Source organism: Triticum aestivum, chromosome 2D, assembly GCF_018294505.1.
Source record: "Triticum aestivum cultivar Chinese Spring chromosome 2D, IWGSC CS RefSeq v2.1, whole genome shotgun sequence".
NCBI classification, from domain to species: domain Eukaryota; kingdom Viridiplantae; phylum Streptophyta; class Magnoliopsida; order Poales; family Poaceae; genus Triticum; species Triticum aestivum.
The window spans coordinates 25,111,016-25,133,167 of record NC_057799.1 but is presented as its reverse complement, the minus strand read 5'-3'; the positions used below and the strand labels follow the sequence as shown (position 1 = coordinate 25,133,167).

General features: G+C 44.7%; 3 protein-coding genes across 4 annotated transcripts; 1 reads left to right on the top strand and 2 right to left on the bottom strand.

Moving 5' to 3' along the window:
* Positions 1 to 4,519: 4,519 nt before the first annotated feature.
* LOC123048435 (uncharacterized) lies at positions 4,520 to 6,156 on the bottom strand. Its single transcript, XM_044471539.1, has 3 exons — positions 5,483 to 6,156; positions 5,321 to 5,404; positions 4,520 to 5,234 (listed from the first exon to the last, which is right to left on the bottom strand). The coding sequence occupies exons 1-3, from the start codon at positions 6,137 to 6,139 to the stop codon at positions 4,749 to 4,751; spliced, it is 1,227 nt and encodes a 408-aa protein (XP_044327474.1). The 5' UTR covers positions 6,140 to 6,156; the 3' UTR covers positions 4,520 to 4,748.
* A 7,824-nt stretch (positions 6,157 to 13,980) lies between these two features.
* LOC123051215 (uncharacterized) lies at positions 13,981 to 16,634 on the top strand. Of its 2 annotated transcripts, XR_006423968.1 has the most exons (3): positions 13,981 to 15,307; positions 15,936 to 15,983; positions 16,073 to 16,634. XR_006423968.1 is itself a non-coding variant. In XM_044474027.1 (2 exons), exon 1 carries the CDS (start codon positions 14,074 to 14,076, stop codon positions 15,301 to 15,303), a length of 1,230 nt encoding a protein of 409 aa, XP_044329962.1. In that variant the 5' UTR covers positions 13,981 to 14,073; the 3' UTR covers positions 15,304 to 15,307; positions 15,936 to 16,634. The 2 variants fall into 2 exon arrangements, 1 of the variants encoding a protein (XP_044329962.1); XM_044474027.1 differs by having other exon boundaries at positions 15,936 to 16,634.
* Positions 16,635 to 18,946: 2,312 nt separating this feature from the next.
* LOC123051213 (cytochrome P450 81Q32) lies at positions 18,947 to 21,755 on the bottom strand. Its single transcript, XM_044474026.1, has 2 exons — positions 20,472 to 21,755; positions 18,947 to 19,776 (listed from the first exon to the last, which is right to left on the bottom strand). The coding sequence occupies exons 1-2, from the start codon at positions 21,423 to 21,425 to the stop codon at positions 19,162 to 19,164; spliced, it is 1,569 nt and encodes a 522-aa protein (XP_044329961.1). The 5' UTR covers positions 21,426 to 21,755; the 3' UTR covers positions 18,947 to 19,161.
* Between the last annotated feature and the right edge of the window lie 397 nt (positions 21,756 to 22,152).

The following is a 22,152-nucleotide window of genomic DNA, read 5'->3' as shown; positions in this document are numbered from 1 at the left end:
ATGCTTCAATCTTCACTACGCCACGATCGCGTAGGAGCCTGCGGGACCTCGGCGACGCCAAAAGCCCTCCTCTTCCTCTTGTTGGATTCTTCCTAGCCATGGCTGCGCCTGCGCTGCATGCGTAGCTGGCTGGACACTGGCCACCTCCGGGAGATCTATTTTGGAACGGAGGGAGTACCTGCCAAAACCTAGCGACTACTACTACGTAACAATCCATCCGCGTAAACGCCACCTCCTATCCTAGTCAAAATCGAGAAGGAGAAGTATGGCGGCGCAGATGATCGCGTCCGCTGCGTGGTCCAAGCTCCCGCGTGATCTTCTCTGGGAGATCTACGCCCGGATCGCTTCTCCGCTCGGCCGCGTCCTCTTCACCGCTGTCTGCCGCTCGTGGCGCGTTGTTAGGTCCTTGCAACCGCCGCCGCCGACCATCCCGTGGCTGATCATCTCACCACGTGAAGGCGGCACGGCGAAGCGCGTGCTCTGCCCCGTGGACGGCGCACTCCTAGGCGTCCCGCTCCCGCCCGTGGTGGTCGGCACGAGGCTGGTCGGGTTTCACGACGGGGGCTGGGTCGCCGCCACGTCGTCCGTTGTTGGTGGTGAGTCGCTAGTGATCGACTGATCGTCAATCTCTTTTCTGGCCTCGAGGTGCCGCTCTCCGTCAAGCAACGCACCACGCCATGGATCAAGAAGTTGGTGTTTTCGGTGGCCCCCACGCTGGACCGCTGCATCCTTGCCGCCATCCTCGCGGACGGTCTCGCGGTATGCAGAGTTGGATGTGGAAACAATAGTAACCAGTGGATGCTGCAAAGTTTTACTAGCTCTTACGACGACATTGCTTTCTGCCGTGGGAAGCTCTATGGCCTGCTCAGAAGCGATTTATTCGTGCACGACATTCATATGACCAAACAAGGTAATCCGGTGATCAAGGTGGCCCGCACATTGCGCTTGAGCCAACTACCCAAGTGCGAACGAATGGGATTCGACATCAACTACATCCTCAAGCACGGCGACAAGTTGTTCATGGCCAAAAGAGCCTGGTGCTCACAAGAGAACAAGGGCTTCTTCTTCAAAGTGTTTGAGCTCGTCAAGATTAGAAATACACGTAACTACTATAGGTGGGCAGAACTGACGAAATTAAACGAGCATGCCTTGTTCTTGAGTGCCAATTGCTCCAGGATGGTGTACATGTCAGCGGCCAGGCGTGGCAGAGTAGAGACAAACCACATATACTACAACAATGTCAACTTAATAGGCGACGATAAGTCCATCTGTAGTGGTGTAGAGTTGACAAGATGTGGCAATGGCCAACATCTGTACTGTGGGGAAGACCGAAAGTTCAATGGTGCTGATATAATCATGGCAGTGAGATATTACGTGCCTAGTGGTGACCATAACAACCTCATGTGGCTTCTTCCTCCTGATTTCTAGCCGTTCAATGTGATCGTAGTACGTATCAAAATTATGAAGTTGTCTTTTTTTAGATGAATTATGATTTTATCTGGTGTCAACAAAAACGGGATGTTATCTTGACTCTTTTATTTGATTTAGATATTGTGCATGCTTCAGATGTTTAGGCCTGCCAGTCTAAATTTTACTATGTTGGCCCATCATTCCAACTATTTAAATATTGTTTTGAATCAGGCGTTGCCTTTTTGGCTTTATAGTTTATACACCACAACGAATTCAGCTGTGCTATCCTTCTGTTTGATTGGCTCTTTACCCAATCAAAGCACAACATAAATTGCAGTCAATCAAAGCACGAAGAAACATAAATATGGGCGACTTGAAGGTTTCAAATTCCTTAATATTCATGTCGAATGAAATCCATGTAATACTTGACATTCAGAAGCTGTATTCGGATGTGATCGTGCACCTAGGTCTGTGCTCGTTCGACTTTCTGCTCCCGCAGTTTGTCTACAAAAACTACATCACTAATGTCACGGTGTTTTTTCTATAGGGGTTATCCTTTTCAGAAACGTTTCTGCAGGCGTAGCTATTTTCTGGTAGCAACTTATGAGAATGTCATAAGTTTCTACGCCCAGATAACTGACACAGATTTTGCTTTGTTACCAACCTTATTGTTTAGCCTCACCAGGACATAACTGAACTACCCAAAATCCAAAAACTATTTTAAAAACCTGACAACCATCAACGAAATAAACATGTACAACAATAGTAATTTTTTATTATTTGCATTATCCAAACATAGAGACTAGATGATAATATTTTTCCTATTCCATAATGACAAATCTTTTAAACATAGTACAAACATGCATGCATGGACGCTCACCGATACGCATATGCACAGCCTAACAGGTGCCGAAACTCAATCCACCGACTGAGAGTAAAAAATAAATTTTGTCATGAATAGTACCTTATTCAAAATTTAATTTAATTAGAATAGTAAACTGAGCTGCTATTCACAACATAGTTTTCTTTATCGTTTCTAGAAGTGTAGATAGAATTTGGATTTTAGATCTTATAGTGTGATATACACAATGGAAAAAAAAGGTGTGCCATTTCCATGTTATAGCGTCGCTTTAACTTATCTGGGAAGGACGCGCTATGTTTAGGCATATTTTCTCGCTATGGCTCTAATCACGCTATAGCGTCGTTAAACCTCGCTATACGCTCTAACGTTATAGCATTATACTGCTTTGTTGCGTGCACCCAACAACAGAGCAGCCTATCGACCCAAGCCCAAATCACTCTCACACTCTCTTAGATGCCATCGATCTGCATGTGTGTGGTTAATTAGTGGAGTTTGTTGTTGCTGAATTAGCTTGTTGTTGACCTTGCTGAATTAGCTTGCTGTAGACCTTGCTGAATTATTTAAACATGAAATTTGTTGTTTGTTTTCTCAAAAAAAAAAAATTGTTGTTTGTTTTTTTGAGTCGTTTGACCCCATGGATCTGCATGCATCTGCTTGACCCTTGTCCATGTCCTACTTTTTTGTACAGACACATATGCATGTCCTACATTTCTGTACGGTTTCTATCCATGTACTCAAATTTCGACACTTCACCCTACAGGCTATCTTAACACTATTAGGAAAACCTTATACACATAAGCTTATCAGTAATGCTGACTAAAAGGATGCGCTACTGCTAACTACAAAGGGCGCTACTGTTATCCACATAGCAATAGCGCAGGAAGAAGAGAACGAGCTACTACTACAACTGCCACACCGTTGCCGACAGGCTAGGTTTAGTAGTACCGCCCTTCTGCAAACAGAGCTACTGCTAATGGTATAGTAGCCGCGCGTTTTTAGGACAAGGCGCTACTGCTAAGTTTGAACTTGACCACATGAAAAAGAAAAGGAAAAAAGAAAATGAAAAGAAAATAAAATAAAAGAAAAGAAAAAAGGAAAAGAAAAAAAAAGAAAAGAAAAAGAAAAAGAAAATGATAGTAGTAGCGCTATTATTTGACACGCGCTATAGCTAGCAGTAGCGCGTTTATGTAACCAGGGCTATAGCTACCTAAAGTAGCAGTAGCGCGGTTCTGTAAACCCTATCTTATATAGAATTATCTATTTTGTGTGTTTATGCCATGTATTGGGCCCTTGTAGACAACTGGAGACTATTTTTGGTGTATGTGGTTAACTGCTTATGCATGTATTGCTCTTGGACAATTTTGTTATGTAATTGACATTTTATATCTTAAGTTATGATATAATTGATATTTTTACGCAAAACACTATTTCCAAAGAGTGAAATGCGCCACTAGTCCATGAACTCAACTTGATTGCACGTTTTAGTCCAAGAACTCGAGAAGTGATCAGATTTGGTCTGCAAACTCGTTGATTTGATCAAATAAGTTCAAAACCGGTCTGACCAGGAAAAAACCGGCCACGTGGATGCCATGTCATTGATCCTTTGAGTGCTTGTGAATTCACTATTTTTATATGGTTTTATTTGCAAATTGGTCGGGGTTTTTTTTCTCATAGACCATGCTAATTAAGGGCGTTTGGAGCAAAAAAGTATTAAAAATTCACTATTTTTATATGGTTTTATTTGCAAATTGGTCGGGTTTTTTTTTCTCATAGACCATGCTAATTAAGGGCGTTTGGAGCAAAAAAGTATTAAAAATTGTGTTGCCCAAGACTTGAACCTTGGCCGTTCTGAACAGGCAACACATCACCAACCATTGGAATAACACAAAGTTCGCAAACTAACACGGTGCCGAGTATATATATTTATGCTGAATCAGGAGAAAAAATAAATATTAAAACGTGTGTCCTATAGTATTTGAACACAGGCAGTCTGGGTTAGAAGTTGGCTTCCAGACCAATGCACCATGACGTGATTTATGTTCAAATAGGCAGGCTACTATATATATCTTCACGTAATCATTGTTAAATATGTATATAAAATCAGTGGGTTTCAGAGAATATCAAAGTAATATGTATAAATCTTGACGACAATACAAAACCTCACATTCAATATACACTCACACTACAGAAAATATATAGAACATGACTTCAATGACAATATCATTGGTAGTTTTTAAAAAATCCAAATGATCACATAGTTCTAAAACCATCCAACACATCATTCTGTAACCCGTTTGAAAAAGTATTACAAGCAAGTTGCACATACTTGCACTTATTCCATAGTTTTTAAACAGTGACAACACGTAGTTCTAAAAGCTTCCAAAACATAGTTCTGAAACCATTTGAAATTGCATTACAAGCAGGTTGCACATACTTGCACTTAAACATTCTACTTATTTCTGTAGAGCAACTGATACTATCTTGAGTGCTCATAACCATTCCAATGATCACCTCCAGGCACTGGTCTTTTTGTTTTTCTCGCTCTTCTTGCTCTTGGTGCAGCGTGGGCAACACTTGTCCCTCCTCCTTGTTGCACACTACTAGCAGTAGCACTACTTCCTTCAACATGGGTAGCAGTACCATCGGTTGCTCCTCCTCTCACTCTTGCTCTCCCTGTCCCTGTCCCTCTCACGCTTGCTCTTGTTCTTTCTATTAAATTTTCCACATCTACACTTGAAGCAATATCTGAACCACTTACATTATTTGTAAGAGAAGAAGACTTGGCTCTGCCTCTCCCTCTTCCCCTTCCTCCTCCCCTTCCTCTACCTCTTGCTATGTCCATGCCAGCCCTTGTTGCCGTTGTTGCCCTCGGAGAAGGAAATTCACTTATATGGTCCTGAATAAATGCATTTGCAGGAAGTGGACCTTTATTCCTCCTTGTTGGATTTGACAACTCTTCCACCTGCGAAATAGATCATAGGGATTACGTCACATTAAAACCATACAAAATATATAGATCAACATATAAATAGTTAAAACTATTCTTACTTCCTTCTCCATGAGCTCAACTACAAAAGTCCTACTACATTGTGTGGGAATCAACTCAGGATTGCCCTCCTCGGATACAATGTTCTGCAAAACAGTATAAAGAAGAAACGATGACCAACAATAACAATAGTAACAAAAATATAATTATATAGTTTTCTTTACCTCTACCACAGAAGGATCACCAACATTGTCATCATCATTTGTCCTCCTTTGTGGTTCCAACTTGAGTTCGGGATGTAATTCAGGGCATGAAGGCCTCTTGTGATTAGGATCCCTACAAAAGCTGCAATGCATCTTCACACCATGCTTGCTAAGTATCGTCCCTTCCTCCTTCTCCGATGGGTGCTCTCTCCTTTTGTTTGATTTCCTCCCAGCTTTCTTTTCATACAAAGGTGCTCCCACATCCCTACCATGTGTCTTTTCCCAGAAAGATTTATCCCTTACTGGCCAAAAAGTATTTCCATATGCTTTCATGTACCTTTCTCTTGTATAGAAACTAGCTATATGGGTTTCTAGCTTTATTCTCTCTTTTCTCATGCAGGAAATGGCATGCGAACATGGAATGGCCGTTAGTTGCCATCTTCTGCAATCACAAGTTTTTTCATTCATCTTCACCTCATAGGTGTTATCTTTGCTCTTCACTTCGTATACTCTGTGGCCAGAAGGATAAGCAAAACAATCACTAGCATAGTCCTCATTTTTACGCATCTTGTCCATGATTTTGGGACAAATGTTGCCAGTCCATTTGTTCTCACAAGTGTTTGCATAATCATACATCCTGTGCATAATCTGGCCCCTAATCTTTTCCCACATACTCATGATTGGAAGCTCTCTTGCATCTACTATATATCTGCGTCAACATGTAATACAAAGCATGATCAAGAAGACTCCAAAAACTACACAAACATATACTCAGTAGCTAACATACAAGTTGCAGAAGAAACTGTCAAAACAAACCAGCATGCAAAGAATTAATTTTAAAAATATTTTTGAAACTTATAAAATTCTGAAATTATTAGCAAAAATATTAGACATATGTGGTTCTGTTATCTAGTTTTTCTCAAGATTTTATCATGCTCCAATAACTCTGGTGATTTGTACGACAACAACAACAACAACAACAACAACAACAACAACAACAACAACAACAACAACAACAACAAAACTACATTATTGAGAACACGTAATACAATCATTCGGTAACTTACTTGTTGAACACTTCACAATGATTATTGAGGAGTGTGTCACTCTTACAGAAACAATCAAAGAAAGCCCTACACCATTGGTTTGGTGGGTGCTTATCAAGCCATGCATATGCTTCAGGACTCAGAGCCTTCAATTTGTCCATGTTTCTTTCATATTGTGGCTTGTTACTAGATCTTGCACAAGCCCAGAGTTGATTCTTCAAAACTTCCCCCTTGTGAATCGTGTTGAAGTTTTGGTAGAGATGTCTTACACAGAACCTATGTTCACTGTCTGGAAATTCTTCCTACACTGCAAGTATCAGCCCTTTCTGCTTATCTGACATAAGAGTAAAGGCTGTCGTGTGGTCGTGGATGTTCAGGTCATGCTTCAAAGTGTTCATGAACCATTTCCAACTGTTTTTGCACTCTACATCTACCACAGCCATGGCAATTGGGAAGATACAATCATTAGGGTCAATACCTATTGCTGTCAACATAACACCACCATGCCTTGTCTTCAAGTGACAACCATCAAAGAAAAGAATTGGCCTGCAACCCTCCAGAAAGCCCCTCTTGCATGCATCAAGAGAAAAGTACATAGTTTCAAACAAACCATTTGCATCCAAATTAAGAAAGACACTGCTCCCAGGGTTTGATCTCCTAATCTCTTTCGCATAATCCCAAAGCAAATTATATTGCTTCTCCTCATCTCCTCTGATAATAGCCATTTCTCTCTTCTTTGCCCTTTGCAGCTTCATTCTGCCAAGAGCCAAATTGTAGTCCTTTTGCACCTTATTGCCAAATGACTTTGCATCAATGTTCTCATTGTCTCTTATTTCTTCCACATATTTTTTGGCAAGATAGGGAGCAGTCATTGCCTTGATAGCCCACTCTCTGCTACATGTGTGCTCATTAACATATCTCTTCACAAGCAAGCTCTTGGACCTGCTGTCTTCTGTCACATACAAATACCAGGGGCAACCTTCAGCACAGACCACCTCAACCCTGGTTCTACAATTTCTAGTCTTGTGCAAAGCCACTCTATTCTTTATGCTATACTCAGATATTGCTTCTCTCAACTGCTCAACTGTTGAAAAAGTCATTCCAATCTTGAACTCCGGGTCTGCCATGTCATGTTCAGCAAAAGACTTGAACTTAAAATTGAAGTTCTCGTCATCTGAATCTGGAAGAAGCAACTCCTCATCAGAATTTTCCTTTTTACTTTTCTTCTTCTTCTTCTTCCTCTTGTCCTTACCATCCTCATTTACTTCAACTACTTTTTTGCCTTTGATAGTAATCATTGCATCTATGACATCATGGTCCACAAATGCAGCAAAGATGTCATCATCCCCATCTAATGGGTCATTGTCACTATCAAAGAAATCTGCATCTGAATCCAACTGGTCGCTGTCATCAGACTCCGAACTCTGTCTCTCTCTGGGACAACGGAAGAAGATACATACCATATGAGGGTGCGGGGGCGCTCCGTTCGCGCAGCCGCGGCGCCATCTGCGGCTAGACGGCATCGAGAGGACGACCGCCGTGGTCGTTTGCGGAGGTGCGTCGTCCTAACCTGCTTGTCACAGAAGGCAGACGAAACCATGGAACGCTACGATCTAGCGACAAACAAGGCAACAGTCAAGCGAAACAGAAGGAAAGGGATCGCATGATTGAAAAACGATCTGGAGGGATCTTCTGTTTTTTTCTCTCTCCTGATTCTACGTACATATGCAGTAGGCTGAAATTTATTGCGCGTGTGCGGTGTAGGTGCGGTGGTCACTGAGGCAATCAAAATTCCGGTCGACCCAAGTTCAAGTACTGGGCGATGCAAGGTTTTTTTTAATACTTTTTCAGTCTATATACGCCCTTAGGATGGTTTGTAAAAAAAATCGGTCAATTTGCAGATACACCCCTGTAAAAATAGTGAACTCATGAATGGTCAACGGAACGATGACATGGCATCCGCGTGGCCGGTTCTTTTACTCTCGGGCCGGTTTTGGCCTTATTTGATCAAATCAACGAGTTTGCGGACCAAATTCGATCACTTCTTGAGTTGTTGGCCTAAAGTGTGCAATCAGTTTGAGTTCATGGACTAATGACGCATTTCTATAGCATACTATAACTTGTATAGCATTTGGAGAGAGGCGACTTTAAATCAAATGTGTCCTGCTTCGATCAACAAATAATCGCATTTTTGTCATGACATTTTGGTGAAGAAACTATCCATCAGTAGTTACACAGACTACTCATATTTGACTATTTGGGCAAAAAAAAGTTACTTCCATGTAAAATACTATTCATCAGTAGCACCTAGGTTATAGGTATTGTAGCAGCAAATAACCTTGTGGGAATACGGCCAAAGGACTGACATTTTCTACTTCATAGAATTCAGAAGAAAATAATGTAGTAGTATATGTAGCCCTCTCAAATTCTTTCTTCCTCCAATCCTCTAATACAGCTCATCCTCTCATCATCACTCGGCCGGTGCTTGTAGGATAAATCTAAGCTCATTGCCGCTGCGAACCGGAGAATGCATTACATATAAATATGTATTCAAACACTAAACAAGATATTGAATTTTTCGAATGTGATAGCTCCATACCAAGTGTTCGGTGCCTAGTCATACCAATCGCATACTAAACCGCGTCTTCTAGAGAAGATGAGTTGTACGGATGAGTTGTACGATCAGAGGAGCATGGGAAGAAGAATGAAGAGAGGTGAAGGAGGGGGGGGGGGGATGTGAGAGCCAAGCTTGAAAATGTCAATGAATTTTCTGACATTTCAGTAATTCCGATGGTTGGTGACCTCCAAATTTCGGACATGCTTCTGTTTCCTACCAGTTCCCCTCGCCTTCGGCAACCTTTTGGCATCGAGAGGTATGTCAAACCACAGATTGTAGCTTCGAGTGGTTTTTTTTTTATATGTTTAGTATTTGTGTCATCGCGGACAACATATGAGTGATGGAGGCAATGTCATTTGGAATAAAAGTCGCATGGTTTTAGCATGTCTTTGTATGGTCGTCATGGGCGATACCAAAGATCGTATGTTTTTCTTTTCTAGAATACGCACAAGCACCCGTATCATATATTGATAGGATAAGAGGCAAAAAAAAAACCCGGATACAAGCCTTTCGGTCATTACAACGCCAATCACAAGGATTAGCAGTCACATCCACGAAACACACCCACCATGCAATGATCCTATGGTTTGTTTTGGTCTCATGGACAAAAGGATCTGCCTGTGAACTGTGATTCGGCCTGACTTGTGCTGGTGGTGCTGATTGTGGTGGTGTCTAGTTTGTCTTGGCCGGAGAAGCTCACTTCCATTCTCTTGCGATCGTGGTATTCTTCTCAACTGTATAGCAACGAAGCAACAGTTCTATATCCTGACATGCATGGGGTGGTTTCCCGGTCACGGGTCACTCAACAGTACATAGTTCTCACATGGCTATTCAAAAAACTTGAAGTTAATCTACCTTCTACCGTTTTTTTATCTGAGGTATCGAGCGTCAAAAAGTGAAGCTAGAGACCAAAACTTCAAAAACCCGTGATATAACTTTTGATTTTATCTGAAATCTATGTTGTTTGCATTTGTTTCAGCAACCTCGATCTGAAGTACAGTACTACTCCCTCCAATTCATATTACTTCTCGCGCAAACAAATGTATAGCACTGAAATACGTCTAGATACATCCGTTTGAGCGACAAGTAATATGAATCGGAGGGAATACTTTATTTGATTATTAGTTTATAAAATCATACTATCATTTTACTAGAAGATTTACAAAAAAGTTATTTCTGTTCCGACGAGTCTCAAATTTGTGGAATAATTTGAACGAGTAACTAGTGTCCTTGGCGATATAAGGATCAAGCAGTTGCGTGGAAAACCTGTTTGCTTTACCTACCCCACGTGACGATTCCAACTCTGAAATAGCCAACAACGAACCTAGACTAGTTTGCTGTAAGTTGTAACCGGACGTACGAGAGAGAGAGAAGCATGGCGGCGCAGGCTGGGGCAAAACAAACGACGGCAGCGCAGATGAGCGCGTCTCCGGCGGCGGCTGCAGACGACGCGTGGTCCAGGCTCCCTGTCGATCCTCTCAGTGTGGTCTACTCCAGGATCCCTTCACCGCTCGATCGAGTACGCTTCACCGGCGTGTGCAACTCATGGCGCCATGTCTTATCGTGGCGACCGCCGCAGCCAGCTCTCCCGTGGTTGATCCTCTCGCCGTACGAGGACGGCGCGGCAGAGCGCGTGTTCAGCCCCGTGGATGGCACGGTGTTTCGCATTCCCCTCCCGGCCAAAGCGATCGGCATGCGGCTAGTCGGATCTCATGATGGTGGCTGGATCGTCGCCGCGTCCACCGGTAATGCCGCTACCTCGCTGGTGATCGTGAACCTCTTTTCTGGCATCGAGGTGCCACTTTCTGCCGTGCAACGAAGGATCTTAGACGCACCAGTCCAGAAGATCATCTTCTCAGAGGACCCCACCTCAAAACGCTGCATCCTTGCCGCCATCTTGACGAACAGGAGCACGCTCGGGCTGTGCAAGGTTGGATGCCGAGACCGCGGGTGGTCGATGTCAGTACAGCCTATCTTCTTCTCAGACATTGCCTTCTGCCGTGGCACGCTCTATGGCATAAACAACCATAACGACTTATTCATGTTCGACCCCACTGCGTCGGTGGTCAGCGCCACATACCCACTGCGCATCCAAGAACCTAGCCGCATATATTCGTGGGGAAACCCCAGGATCAACTACATTTTCACGCACAATGACAAGCTATTTATGGCACAAAGGACCAAGTGGTCACAGGAGGGTGAGGTTTTCTTCAAGGTGTTTGAGCTCAGCAAAATTGACAAAGACAAGACAACCGAATATGACTACATGTGGGCAGAAGTGATGTCATTGGACAACCATGCCTTGTTCTTGAGTGTGCCATACTCCAATTTTGTGCACGTGCCAAGAGGCTGTCATGGCGATGTGGAGAGAAACCACATCTACTACAACCATCCCCACGCAAGCAGTATCAGTGATGTCGTGCAACTGAACATGTGTGACAATGGCAACCATATGTATCGCACGAAAGACCGCAAAATCAGTGCCGTGGATAGGATCACGTCGTTCAGATACTACATGGCCAATGGTTGTCCTACTCTCATGTGGTTAATCCCTCCAAATTCCTAGGTGCTTTGCAATATGTATTCCAGGCTATATTATACTCAGTTGCCTGATTTAAAAAAAAACTCAATTATTTTTACTCCAGATGTTGGATATGAAACTTTTGTTGTGGCTGTTTTGTTTTCCCTTCTGTGTTTTTTTTAATTTAAATTTTGGTTTGCTTTTTTGAAAATACGTGTTTAGTTATTGGACTAAACAATATGTTATTTTTTATACATAACTTGTCTATGAGAGTGCATAGCGTACATCCGTTACACTAATTTTCACATTCAGCCATGTCCATCCACCTGAGCAGCAGATGTGTTCTCTCTGCAGCATGAAATTCCAAATTCTCATACTGTTGAACCATAAACTTTTGACATGTATAAAGATCTTCAAGAGTTCATACATAGGGTAACCAACTAATGCCTTGGCTAACGATTTTCCCCTTACATCAGAAGGAACCCCAAGAGAGTCACGGTATAAGCATCTGGACCGGGCTCGAGTGCCAGGCCAGCAACAACCAAAACCATTCCCGCGATATAGAACTAACAAAACAGCAGAAATAACTAATTTGTCCTGGGCTCCTGGCTACTCAGGATGCTTCCCTGGAGGTATACAAGCCGGCCCCTCGCTTCAGATCAAGGCAACCGCCGCGCTGCCGGTCGAGCATTCGTCCAACAAAGTTGATTCAGGATAAGATTTCTTTAGCAAGCGTGAGCATCCAAAACATTGCCTACAAGCGTGAGCATGGTCCCACCATACGTGCAAGAATTTTCACTCATTCAATTTACGGTGTCACATCCAAATGAGTTAAATCTTATTCATATCACTTGAAGATATAACTTATGAAACAGCAACCATGAAGATTGAATACTAGTTCTCCGACTGAAACCTATCGAATCAGATGTTCATGTAGGCTGCTTCAGTACCTGGATATCGAAAATTAGTAATTATGTAATTAACGCAGCTCGAAATAAGAAAGAAAAGGGAGAAAGCAAGATAGGCTTTCGACATGAGCAGACTGTCGACCACAAATTACAACGAGAAAAGATCAAACAGAAGTAAGAAAGAAGGATTTTCTACTTGGTTTGATGTAGTAGCTTCAGGAATGCATGTCATTTAGGGAATGGGAAGAGCTAGAAACAAAAAAAAAAAGTGAAGATGATGCTTAGTGGGAGGAATAGAGGGGAAATAACAATGGAGATTACCTAAAAAGTCTTTCGATCAACAATACATATGTCAACGGATCTAAGGAAAGAAGATGTACTCGCTTGGTCGGATGTAGTAGATTGAGGAATTAACGCAGATAAACTGGCAATGAACTTGCAATTATCATATAGGTTATCGGTCCTCTCCGCTACGTATTCCCCTTGAGCCAATTTCAGAGAATAGGAGATTGATGCAGTGCATCACGTCCAACAAGACATCTAAGTCATGAGGGCAAGAAGCACCAGAAGATACGTACTGCGGCAAACTCAATGTAACAACAACTATCTTAAGATGGGCATAGAAGCAGAAGGATGCATTTTTTTACAAGAAACAATAGAATAACAGCTATATTTTTCCTTCGTAATTGCAACATGTAGAAGTATACTGGTAACTAGCACAAAATGAAAGTGGCAGGGATGTGACTAATGTGATCTGATACCCTTCATGGAAAACAAAAGAGAACTGCAAACATAAAAGTTGGGATCAAGCTCGAATTGTTCTTTATTAACTTATTTTTCTTACATGAAACATCCTAGAGGAAATGAAACAAGTGAACAAAAGTGTACTGATGGCTAAGCCTTCTTCAGGTCTGGATTGCTTGGCGATATTACACTTCCACTTTGAACTCTACGTGATTTTCATTTATAGAAGAGCATAGAAGCACCGTCACACAAAACAAATTTTACAAAATATGAAGCTACGTCTGAACTCCATCAGCCAGTCGGCATTCCATATTTTTACAAAAAGGACCTTGATTAAAAAAAATCCCATTTGAGGGGAATTTCTTTTATATTTGAAGTACTTTGTACTTAAGTAATTTTCAAGGAATCTGATAACGCCCAAACGTCAAGTATGAGCACATGGAAAATCAAATATTTTCGATGGCAAATTCAGTGACGGAAGGACGACAAATTTGTTTCGTTTTTTTGAGAATCAGATGACATGGCATGCATGCATGGCATCTTCGTGCTTTAATGCGCGTCGGGCCAAATAGAGAGTGAGCCACCGCTATATTATCGGCCAGTGGGCCAAAACTGCGGCCTAGGCCCATGAGCCCATACGCAGGAACCGGCTTCCCGAGCCCAACCGACCTCTTTCTGGGACAACACGAGGCGGCAACCAGGCCGAGCATTCCCGTCCCCTCCCCACCCTTCTCTCCGTCGCCGTAGATCCACCGCCGCCACCGCCGACGACGACGATGGGCTGCCTGCTGGCGCTCACCGACGACCTCATCGCAGACATCCTCATCCGCCTGCCGTCGCCGGCTGACCTCGCGCGCGCCTCCGCCTCCTGCGGCCCGCTCCGCCGCGTCGTCACCTCCCCGCGGTTCCTCCGCCGGGTCCGCTCCCTCCACGCCCCGCCCCCGCTCGGCGTCTACGTCCCCGACGCCGCCGCAGGATTCTTCCCCGCCCTCCCGCCGAACCCCGCGGCTCGCCCCGCCCGCGCGCTCGCCCTCGCCGCCGACTTCTCCTTCGCCTTCCTCCCGGCCCCCGCGCGCGCCTGGCTCGTCCGCGACCGCCGCGACGGCCGCTTCCTCCTCGACCGCGCCGCGCCCGCCGGCTCCACGGCCTTCACCGAGGTCGCCGTTTGCGACCCGCTCTCCCGGCGCTGCCTCCTGCTCCCGCCAATCCCCGACGCCCTCGCCGCCTCCGTCGACAACCCCTACCTCCAGCGCGGCGGCGACGACGGGGGGCTCCAGTCGCGCAGCAACGAGATCTTCCTGGCTTCTCGCGGCAACGACGACCGCGGCGAGGAGCTGCCGTTCGCCGTCATCTGGATGGCGTGCTGCCGAGGGAAGCTGGTCGCGTTCTCCTTCTGCTCTGGATCTCGGGAATGGAGCGCGCTTTCGCCGCCGGTGCACCACGCGCTCAGCATGCGGAGGGTCATGGGTGTCCGACTGGGGCAGCGCAACCATGCCCACGGGTGCTTCTACTGGATGATAACTCTCACCCGGAGGTGGCTCGTGCTGGACACCCGCAAAATGGAGTTCTCCATCCTCGACATTTCGCCTGTCCTGGCAGGCCGCTCGATGATGTTCAGTAATCAGATCACCACTCTGGAGTCAGGAGAAGGCAGGACAACCGTTGTGGTCTCAGATCTTTTCAGGGCGGATAAAAGATGTGTCCTCTACTTTTATTCGTTCATGCATTTCAGTGACCGGTGGCAGCTGCTGAACAAAATCACCTTACCTGAGGAATGGGGAGACCGGTTTCGAGGCATCATAGGTGCATTTGAGGGCTGCTTATATATAAAGCTAGATCATCCAAAGCAGAACTTGGGAGATCCTGTTGAGCAAAATGTCACATACTTTTGGTTCGATCTCAAGACTATGCAGGTTGGTAGGTTCACCGAGATAAGTTCTGCTACGGTGAACGAAGCCTACCTTTACACGGGGTTTCCCCCATCACTGTCACTTCCTAGTGTTTGATGCGGTAAGCTTGTTCTCTCTTCCTGTTTTTCTTTTTTAAATTTTATAGGTTAACGTTATGCCATACTAGATTATCTCATTTTGTAGTTTAGCGTTATGCCATACTAGATTACTAGTGTTGTTTGACAGTATGGTTATGTCTTCTGGAGAATCTCAAAATTTTCTCTCCTCATATTTATACATCTTCCAACCTGTAAATTTTGATAGGTTGCTCTAGAATCTCAACAAAATGATGAAAACAACTCATGCTAGATAATTCACAGTTGTGAGGAGTTCTAATCATCAGCTGCACATCTAAAACGTGTTGTTTTCGTCATCTTGTAAGATACTGAAGTTTTGGGTACTGCCAGAAAGAATGTTTCTGCTGATTAATGAGCAATCTGTTTTTCATTTCATGGTTTAATGTATGCTAGATAACCTCAGTTTTTCATTTCATGGTTTAATGTATCTAATTCACAATCAGAACCAGCATTCTGTTTCATTCTTGAATTCCATGCTAGTTGATGCAAGGAACAAAAGGGCTTCCAAATTTATCTTTATTGGCTTTCAGATGCTTAACTGTGACATGGTTTAAGGGTTCTATGTCACCACATTTTTTTTAAGTCTTATTGATATGCAAAATTCTACTGTAGATGGACGACTGATTTCTGGATTGGCTGGTTCCTTGGAGCTGGAAAAAGGTGCATGAGTAATGTGTCACTCTTTACAGCCTCCTTGTCTTTACTAGCATTCTTGTATCGGTACAACTTTTATGTGGGAATTGTTGCAGCCTTGGAAGTGGGGAATAGAAGAGGATTCACTTGGATTCCTTTCTGAGGAGCACCAATTCAAGATGATTTGGATGGATCATTTAATGTTCCATTGTTCTCATACAGTCGTACCAGCAGTTATGTGTCACAGTAGGGTCTGATCGAGCCCAGTCGAGTGTTGATGGATGCAAATTTCAGTTTTGCCTTCAACCATTAGATTTCCTGAGGTTCAATGTTGTATGCACTATGTAGTGCTTTTGTTAGATTTAGGCTTCGTATGTCTTTCCATATACACTTTAGAAAAATTCTACTTTGCAAGGTGTAGTACTGTATTCCATATACATTTACCTGAAATGCCAGAGGTACTAATAATATTTGTACTAAGGCCATCTATATTCTAGGTGAGGAATGGACACAGTCAGTGATTGGCTAATGAGTCATGGGCTTGAAAAGCATGCATAATGGTGCTTCTACTAGATTGTGTACTGTAATAGATACGCAAACACTCGGGTTCACCATCTTGACAATCTTGTTATCATGTCATACTATATAGCTGCATTCAATTAATCAGATAATTTCACAGAAGCCAGGACAAAGTCGTTACCAATATTGTCTACGATTTCTTTCTGCTGGATAAAGCATGTCTAATTTTTCTGTATGTTCATGCATAAGTCTGCCAAGTGGCATTTGCTGAACGTGATCCCAAGGAATTCAGCATATGAGAATGGAACATCTGGGTGAATATTTGTTGCTTGATGTTTGTCAGAATTGCATTTTTACAACCGTTTCCTCATCATTGCCGGTTTTGTCACTGACAGTGTATGATATGGTAAGTTTGCTCTGTTCCTTTTCTTCTCTTTCACAGTCTCTGTTTTATGTTATTATGTGGTCTTACAATGGATATTTGTGGTAGTTTTGATACTTAAATAATCTTTGTTCTACTGAACTATAAAATCTTGGTGGTTTTAGAGGCGACATAAAACAGAATAAATGCCCCTAATTTTTGTAAAACAGGACATTTTAACACCGTTTGTGTTGTGCTATCTATAACTGAAAATCACTGAAATCGTCGGCTTGAGTTCTTTCAAGCAGCACATAATCTTTGTACTAACCATGCATTGCTACACTATGCTATGTACTATGTAGCTATCATGTCTCCACTATTGAGCTTGCACAGTGGACAGGATAATAGTTAAACAGCAGCTAGCATCAAACATTGCTGCAGCTAACATATGGAATGTATCTACTAAGATAATAGACATGCACAGTTGATGCAAAAGTACAATAGATCGACTATCCATTGTTTCATCAGGGGCATTTACCCTTGATTCCTTCTATATGTTCATACATGGGCTAAGATTAAATTTGTATAAGCCTAGAAGGTGGGACTTCCTAATGGATGCTCTTTGATATATGCGGCATATCATTGTGTTATTGTCCTGTTCACCTTTCTCCTAAGCACATCATTCTTTGTATGTGTTTGCATCCTTATTTCATCCTCAAAGATGAGTGCATCCTTCATTTGGGGTAAAATTACATTTGTTCTTCGGTGACACATGGTATCTTTATGAATGTGTTAAAAGTTAACCCTAACTTGATATTTCTGTACCATCGCATCCTACAGACGTGGATTGACATCACTGAGTGGGGACACGACAACTGCTAGCTAACCATTCATTAACGATGGCAGAAGCAACATAGAAGATAGCGACTATCGTTGGCACAGGAGACCTACTGGAAGAACAAGAGCTCTAGTATATCTTGGAAACCCTTCAGTTCTATCCTATGATGGCCCTACCCCAACATGAATCATCCAGCCATGAACTACTCTATTCACTGGCTTGCGACTTCCTGGTAGTAACGATGCTTGTGTTGAACGTGAACCATGAAGCAAAGCAATCTGATCATCTGGCAGTTGCTTTTTGGTTTGAGGAGTTCTCGCTAGTAAGGTGGTGGCTCTTGCGCTGGGTAAGTGTAGACGTGAGAAGAGGACTGAAGGTTAGGGATTGATGCTGCTGAATGTTGTTGTATTTGAAGCTTTGTGGATGTCTTGAATGGACTTCAGGTAAAAATGTTTCCTACCATGGAGAGAATGGACAATAAGCCACATATTATCCATTTGGTGATTGGATTGGAAATCCTCAAACTTGGGCTGTCAATATTTGTGGCATTTGAAAAATTGCCTGTCTTCATGCCCATTCAAGCACGTCCTGGGCAATCTTGAGGCCACTTATTGGTCTCAGTTGAGTGACTGAAAACTATCCTACCAGCCTGTGTTTTTTTTTTTTGAAAAACAAGGTCCCGCCCCGGCTCCACATTTTATATATGAAACCAAAACCAAACAAACCAGAGACTACCAGCCTGTGGTATACGAGTTAATTCTACTATAAAGATTATGGGAAATGTTATTGTGCAGACATTCCCTAGGAGGGCATGGCAAAACAAACTCTTTTATGGCAATTTATGTTGTTGTGAGGATGTCAAATTCCTTCAGGAAGCATGTCAAGTTCTGACGAAAAACTGAACTGGGCAGATTGCCATGCTTGCTAAAGAAATTTGCCAGCCGCAGACAACACAAATTGCTATGAAAATCATTCGCATTTGCCATGCCTCGCAGCGAAAGCTCGCTGGTTCTAGTGGTCCAAGTTTATTGCTTATGAAGTTTGCCATTGCTATTAAAACATGGACATGCTCAAGTAACCATACCTGACTTTGTTTTTGTATCATGTTTAGGTGCTCCAGTTGATTTTCTTTGTGCTTGAGGTGCATTACTCTACTGTCTCCACTCCTAGTTTCTGTAATTTTTTCTTCATGCACGTCTACAGTATTTCTTCGTCGCTTCTCCCTAACCTCTGGTTCTTCTTATGTAACAGGGTTTTGCATCTGGTACGAACTAAGAAGTACTGATGATGGAACATCCATTCTACATGATCAGCTTGTGATCTGGTATGAACTAAGAACCATTCATGCTGGAGTATACATTCTACATGGTCTTCTTGTGATTAAGAGCAGTTGATGATACCAAAGGTAACTTCCTGATTCTCCTGCATCCCGAAATTGCGTTTTTATTAGTGAATTTTCTCAGAAATGAACCGCCCGTGTTCCTTTCCTATAGTGCCCTTAGCACCGGTGTCATCTCTGCACGAGGCCAGTACAAAGCCTCCAAAGGTACAGCCATGGGCATGGTCAGCCCTGGCCCTTCAGCCATGTCAACCTCCTCCTCACCGACCCTCCTCCACTCAAAGCACTGCACCAGCGTGCCCAGAGCAAGTCCGACCATGTTCATGCCTAGCGCCTCGCCAGGGCACCCTCTCCTCCCCATTCCGAATGGCAGCATCCACTTCCCCTCGCCCCTCGCGCCTTCAAACCTCTCTGGCGAGAACCTTGTCGGCTCCTCCCACACGAGCGCATCCCTGTGCATCGTGTGGACGTTGACAAGGAGCATGGTTCCCGCCGGGATGTCGTAGCCTGCGACGGAGCAGGCGGCGGAGGACTCGTGTGGGGCAAGGAGCGGGGCGATTGGGTGCAGCCGGAGGGTCTCCGTGATGATGCACTGGAGGTAGGGCAGGCTGGGAAGGTCGGCTTCCTCCAGGAGGCGCCCCATGCCGACGACCTCGTTGAGCTCCGCCCTCGCCTTCGCCATGGCGTCCGGGTGGTTGAGCAGCTCCGCCATGCTCCATTCGATGGTGCCTGACGAGGTGTCTGTGCCGGTTTGAAGGATGCTCTGTTGCAGCAAAGATTGACATGATGAGCTGTTGATGTGTATGTGCAGTGCGTTAAGGATGATGAAGATCATTTGTAACGGCACAATGTGATTTATGAATGTGCTCCGAGGAATCAATAGAAGTCCTGGGAAATCGCAAGAAGCTGGTGAAACAGTTCGTCATACATTATCATAAATTAATTATAGACCTATGTTCAGTTCATAATGTGGATAATCTGGTAGACTGATTGTTACCCACATGTCATGCACTGATGCTAACTACAGTATTATCCAAAAAAAAATCAATAGCAAAACACATGGACTACATAATAGTACTGCATTTGCCGCAAAGTATTTTAAAATTGCTTCATCATTATAATGCAGACATAAAAGTCTGTCCGGCATAAAGGAAATTTGGATGTGGATGGGAAGATTAGTTGACAATATTTGATAAGGATGTGATTAGGATGGATGAACCACCAAATGAAGCTCCTGAGCAACCTAATTCAATAGCCAACCAAGTCAGTGGACTGGACTGCCTCAAAGATTCCATCACGATTCTCAACACTAATTTTAACAGCTACTTAGATTGGAGAAAATAGTTTGTTTGTTTCTTAAATTTTTTGTATAAAAAGCAAGGAGAAAATAGCTTGACGAATGCTTTGCTCGTTAATGAAATGCAGCCTGAATGCTGATGCAGAGCTTCTTCTACTCACCAGGCAGAGCGCTCTGATGACCTTGTCGCTGTACGCCTCCGGATCGGCCGCCTGCATCTCCACCAGGTCGCCGACCATCGTCCTGCCGCGGCGGCTCCTCCCCTCGTCATCGTCCAAGGAGGCGAGGTGCTCGTCGATGAGCCGCTGCGCCCACTCGTTGCGCTTCCGGGACAGCCGCACCGCGCGCCGCCTGGCGCCGCCGATGTCCAGCACACCGAGCACCGGCAGGAAGTCCTGCAGGTTGGACGCCCCGTGCATCGCGAAGTACTCGCGCACCATCTCCCGGAACCTGCCAGCCTCCTCCACCTCCGACTCCGGCACGTCCCCCTCGCCACCGTAGTACCGCTTCCCGGCGATCATCCGCGCCACCATGTTCAGCGCCAGCTCGAACGCCCGCGCCTTCACGTTGGCGCGCGCGGGGCTTGGCTCCGACGCCCCGTGGGCGGCGGCCTCGAGGAAGAGACGGCGCGCGGCGAGGCGGACCTCGTCTGTGCGGACGGCCGCGGAGCGGAGGAGGCTGCCCGCGGAGAGCACCTCCACGGTGGCGATGCGGCGGAGGTTGCGCCAGTTGGCGCCGTAGCTGGAGGACCCCAGCGTGGTGTAGCCGTTGGAGAGGTGGCGCGCGGAGGGGAGCCGGGGCCGGTTGGCGAAGACCACGTCGTGCGCCGTCAGGCACTCTTCGGCTGCGGCTGGGTCGGTGACATGGAGCACGCGGCGGGAGCCGAAGCGGAGGAGCAGCACCGGCCCGTGCGCCGCGGCGAGGTTGGCCAGCGCGCGGTGGAGGGGCTTCTTGAAGAGGTGCAGGTGGCCGATGACCGGCAGGGACGGCGGGCTCGGCGGCAGCCGGAGGCTGCGCTCACGCCTGCTCTTCCTGAGGATCCCGAGCAGGATGAGGACGAAGAGGACCGTGGCAAGCGAGAGGGGCAGGTAGGAGAGCGTCCCGGCGTCCGCCATGGATGGGATCTTGGAGGTCAGCGAGGGTGACGCGATAGGCTGGCGCACGTGGACTGGTGTGGAGGAGATGCGCCTAGAGTAGGAAAAATCCACTCGCGCTGGAGCTTGTCTACAGCGTGGGATGATTAAACAAGAGGCTAGTGCGGATCTCGTGGACGGCCATTTGTTTAATCAATCTCATTTGCTTTACATGCGTCTACCTTAATTAGTTGGACATCATCAAGGTAAATAAGCTAAAAATCAAGATCTCAATGATGCATATGATGTATTTACCACGCTATAAGACCTCAAATCCAAATTCCATCTACGCTTTTTTTTTTTGGAACAGAGAGAGGCACCAACAGGTGCCAATATATTCAGCTCAAATTCAGTGTACATCATGATTACAGAAACTGCTTGCAAGAAAGAGAGAATTAGACTGCAGAATCTGAGAAAGAAGAGCTGAATAGAAGTCGGAGAAGACAGGAAGGGAGCAGAATCCCTTCTGATGAACCACATGACTAAACATAAGAAGGCAGCCTAAAGAAGAAGATGGCATGAACTGCCCTTCTGCTACTCAAAGTGCAAAGATACACCATGGAAACAACAGCAAGAGCAACTGGACCAACAGCTTCAGAGTGAAATTGGGCTCCAATAGCTTGCATCAAGTTCTAAAGAAGAAAGAGAACTTCGAACATAGAGATAGTAGTCCAGCCGAGCTCCAAAATCATTGGCTTAGTCTGCAGAT

Bases quoted from the DNA above. Each gene is read 5' to 3' on its own strand.
- LOC123048435 (XM_044471539.1), bottom strand. From the start codon at position 6,139: ATGAGTATGTGGGAAAAGATTAGGGGCCAGATTATGCACAGGATGTAT. The intron at 5,405-5,482 runs GTAAAGAAAACT...ACTGTTTTGCAG, and splicing joins GTGATCCTTCTGTGGTAGAG to AACATTGTATCCGAGGAGGG. The intron at 5,235-5,320 runs GTAAGAATAGTT...TCTATTTCGCAG, and splicing joins TTGAGCTCATGGAGAAGGAA to GTGGAAGAGTTGTCAAATCC.
- LOC123051215 (XM_044474027.1), top strand. From the start codon at position 14,074: ATGGGCTGCCTGCTGGCGCTCACCGACGACCTCATCGCAGACATCCTC.
- LOC123051213 (XM_044474026.1), bottom strand. From the start codon at position 21,425: ATGGCGGACGCCGGGACGCTCTCCTACCTGCCCCTCTCGCTTGCCACG. The intron at 19,777-20,471 runs GTGAGTAGAAGA...TTGCTGCAACAG, and splicing joins TCATCAGAGCGCTCTGCCTG to AGCATCCTTCAAACCGGCAC.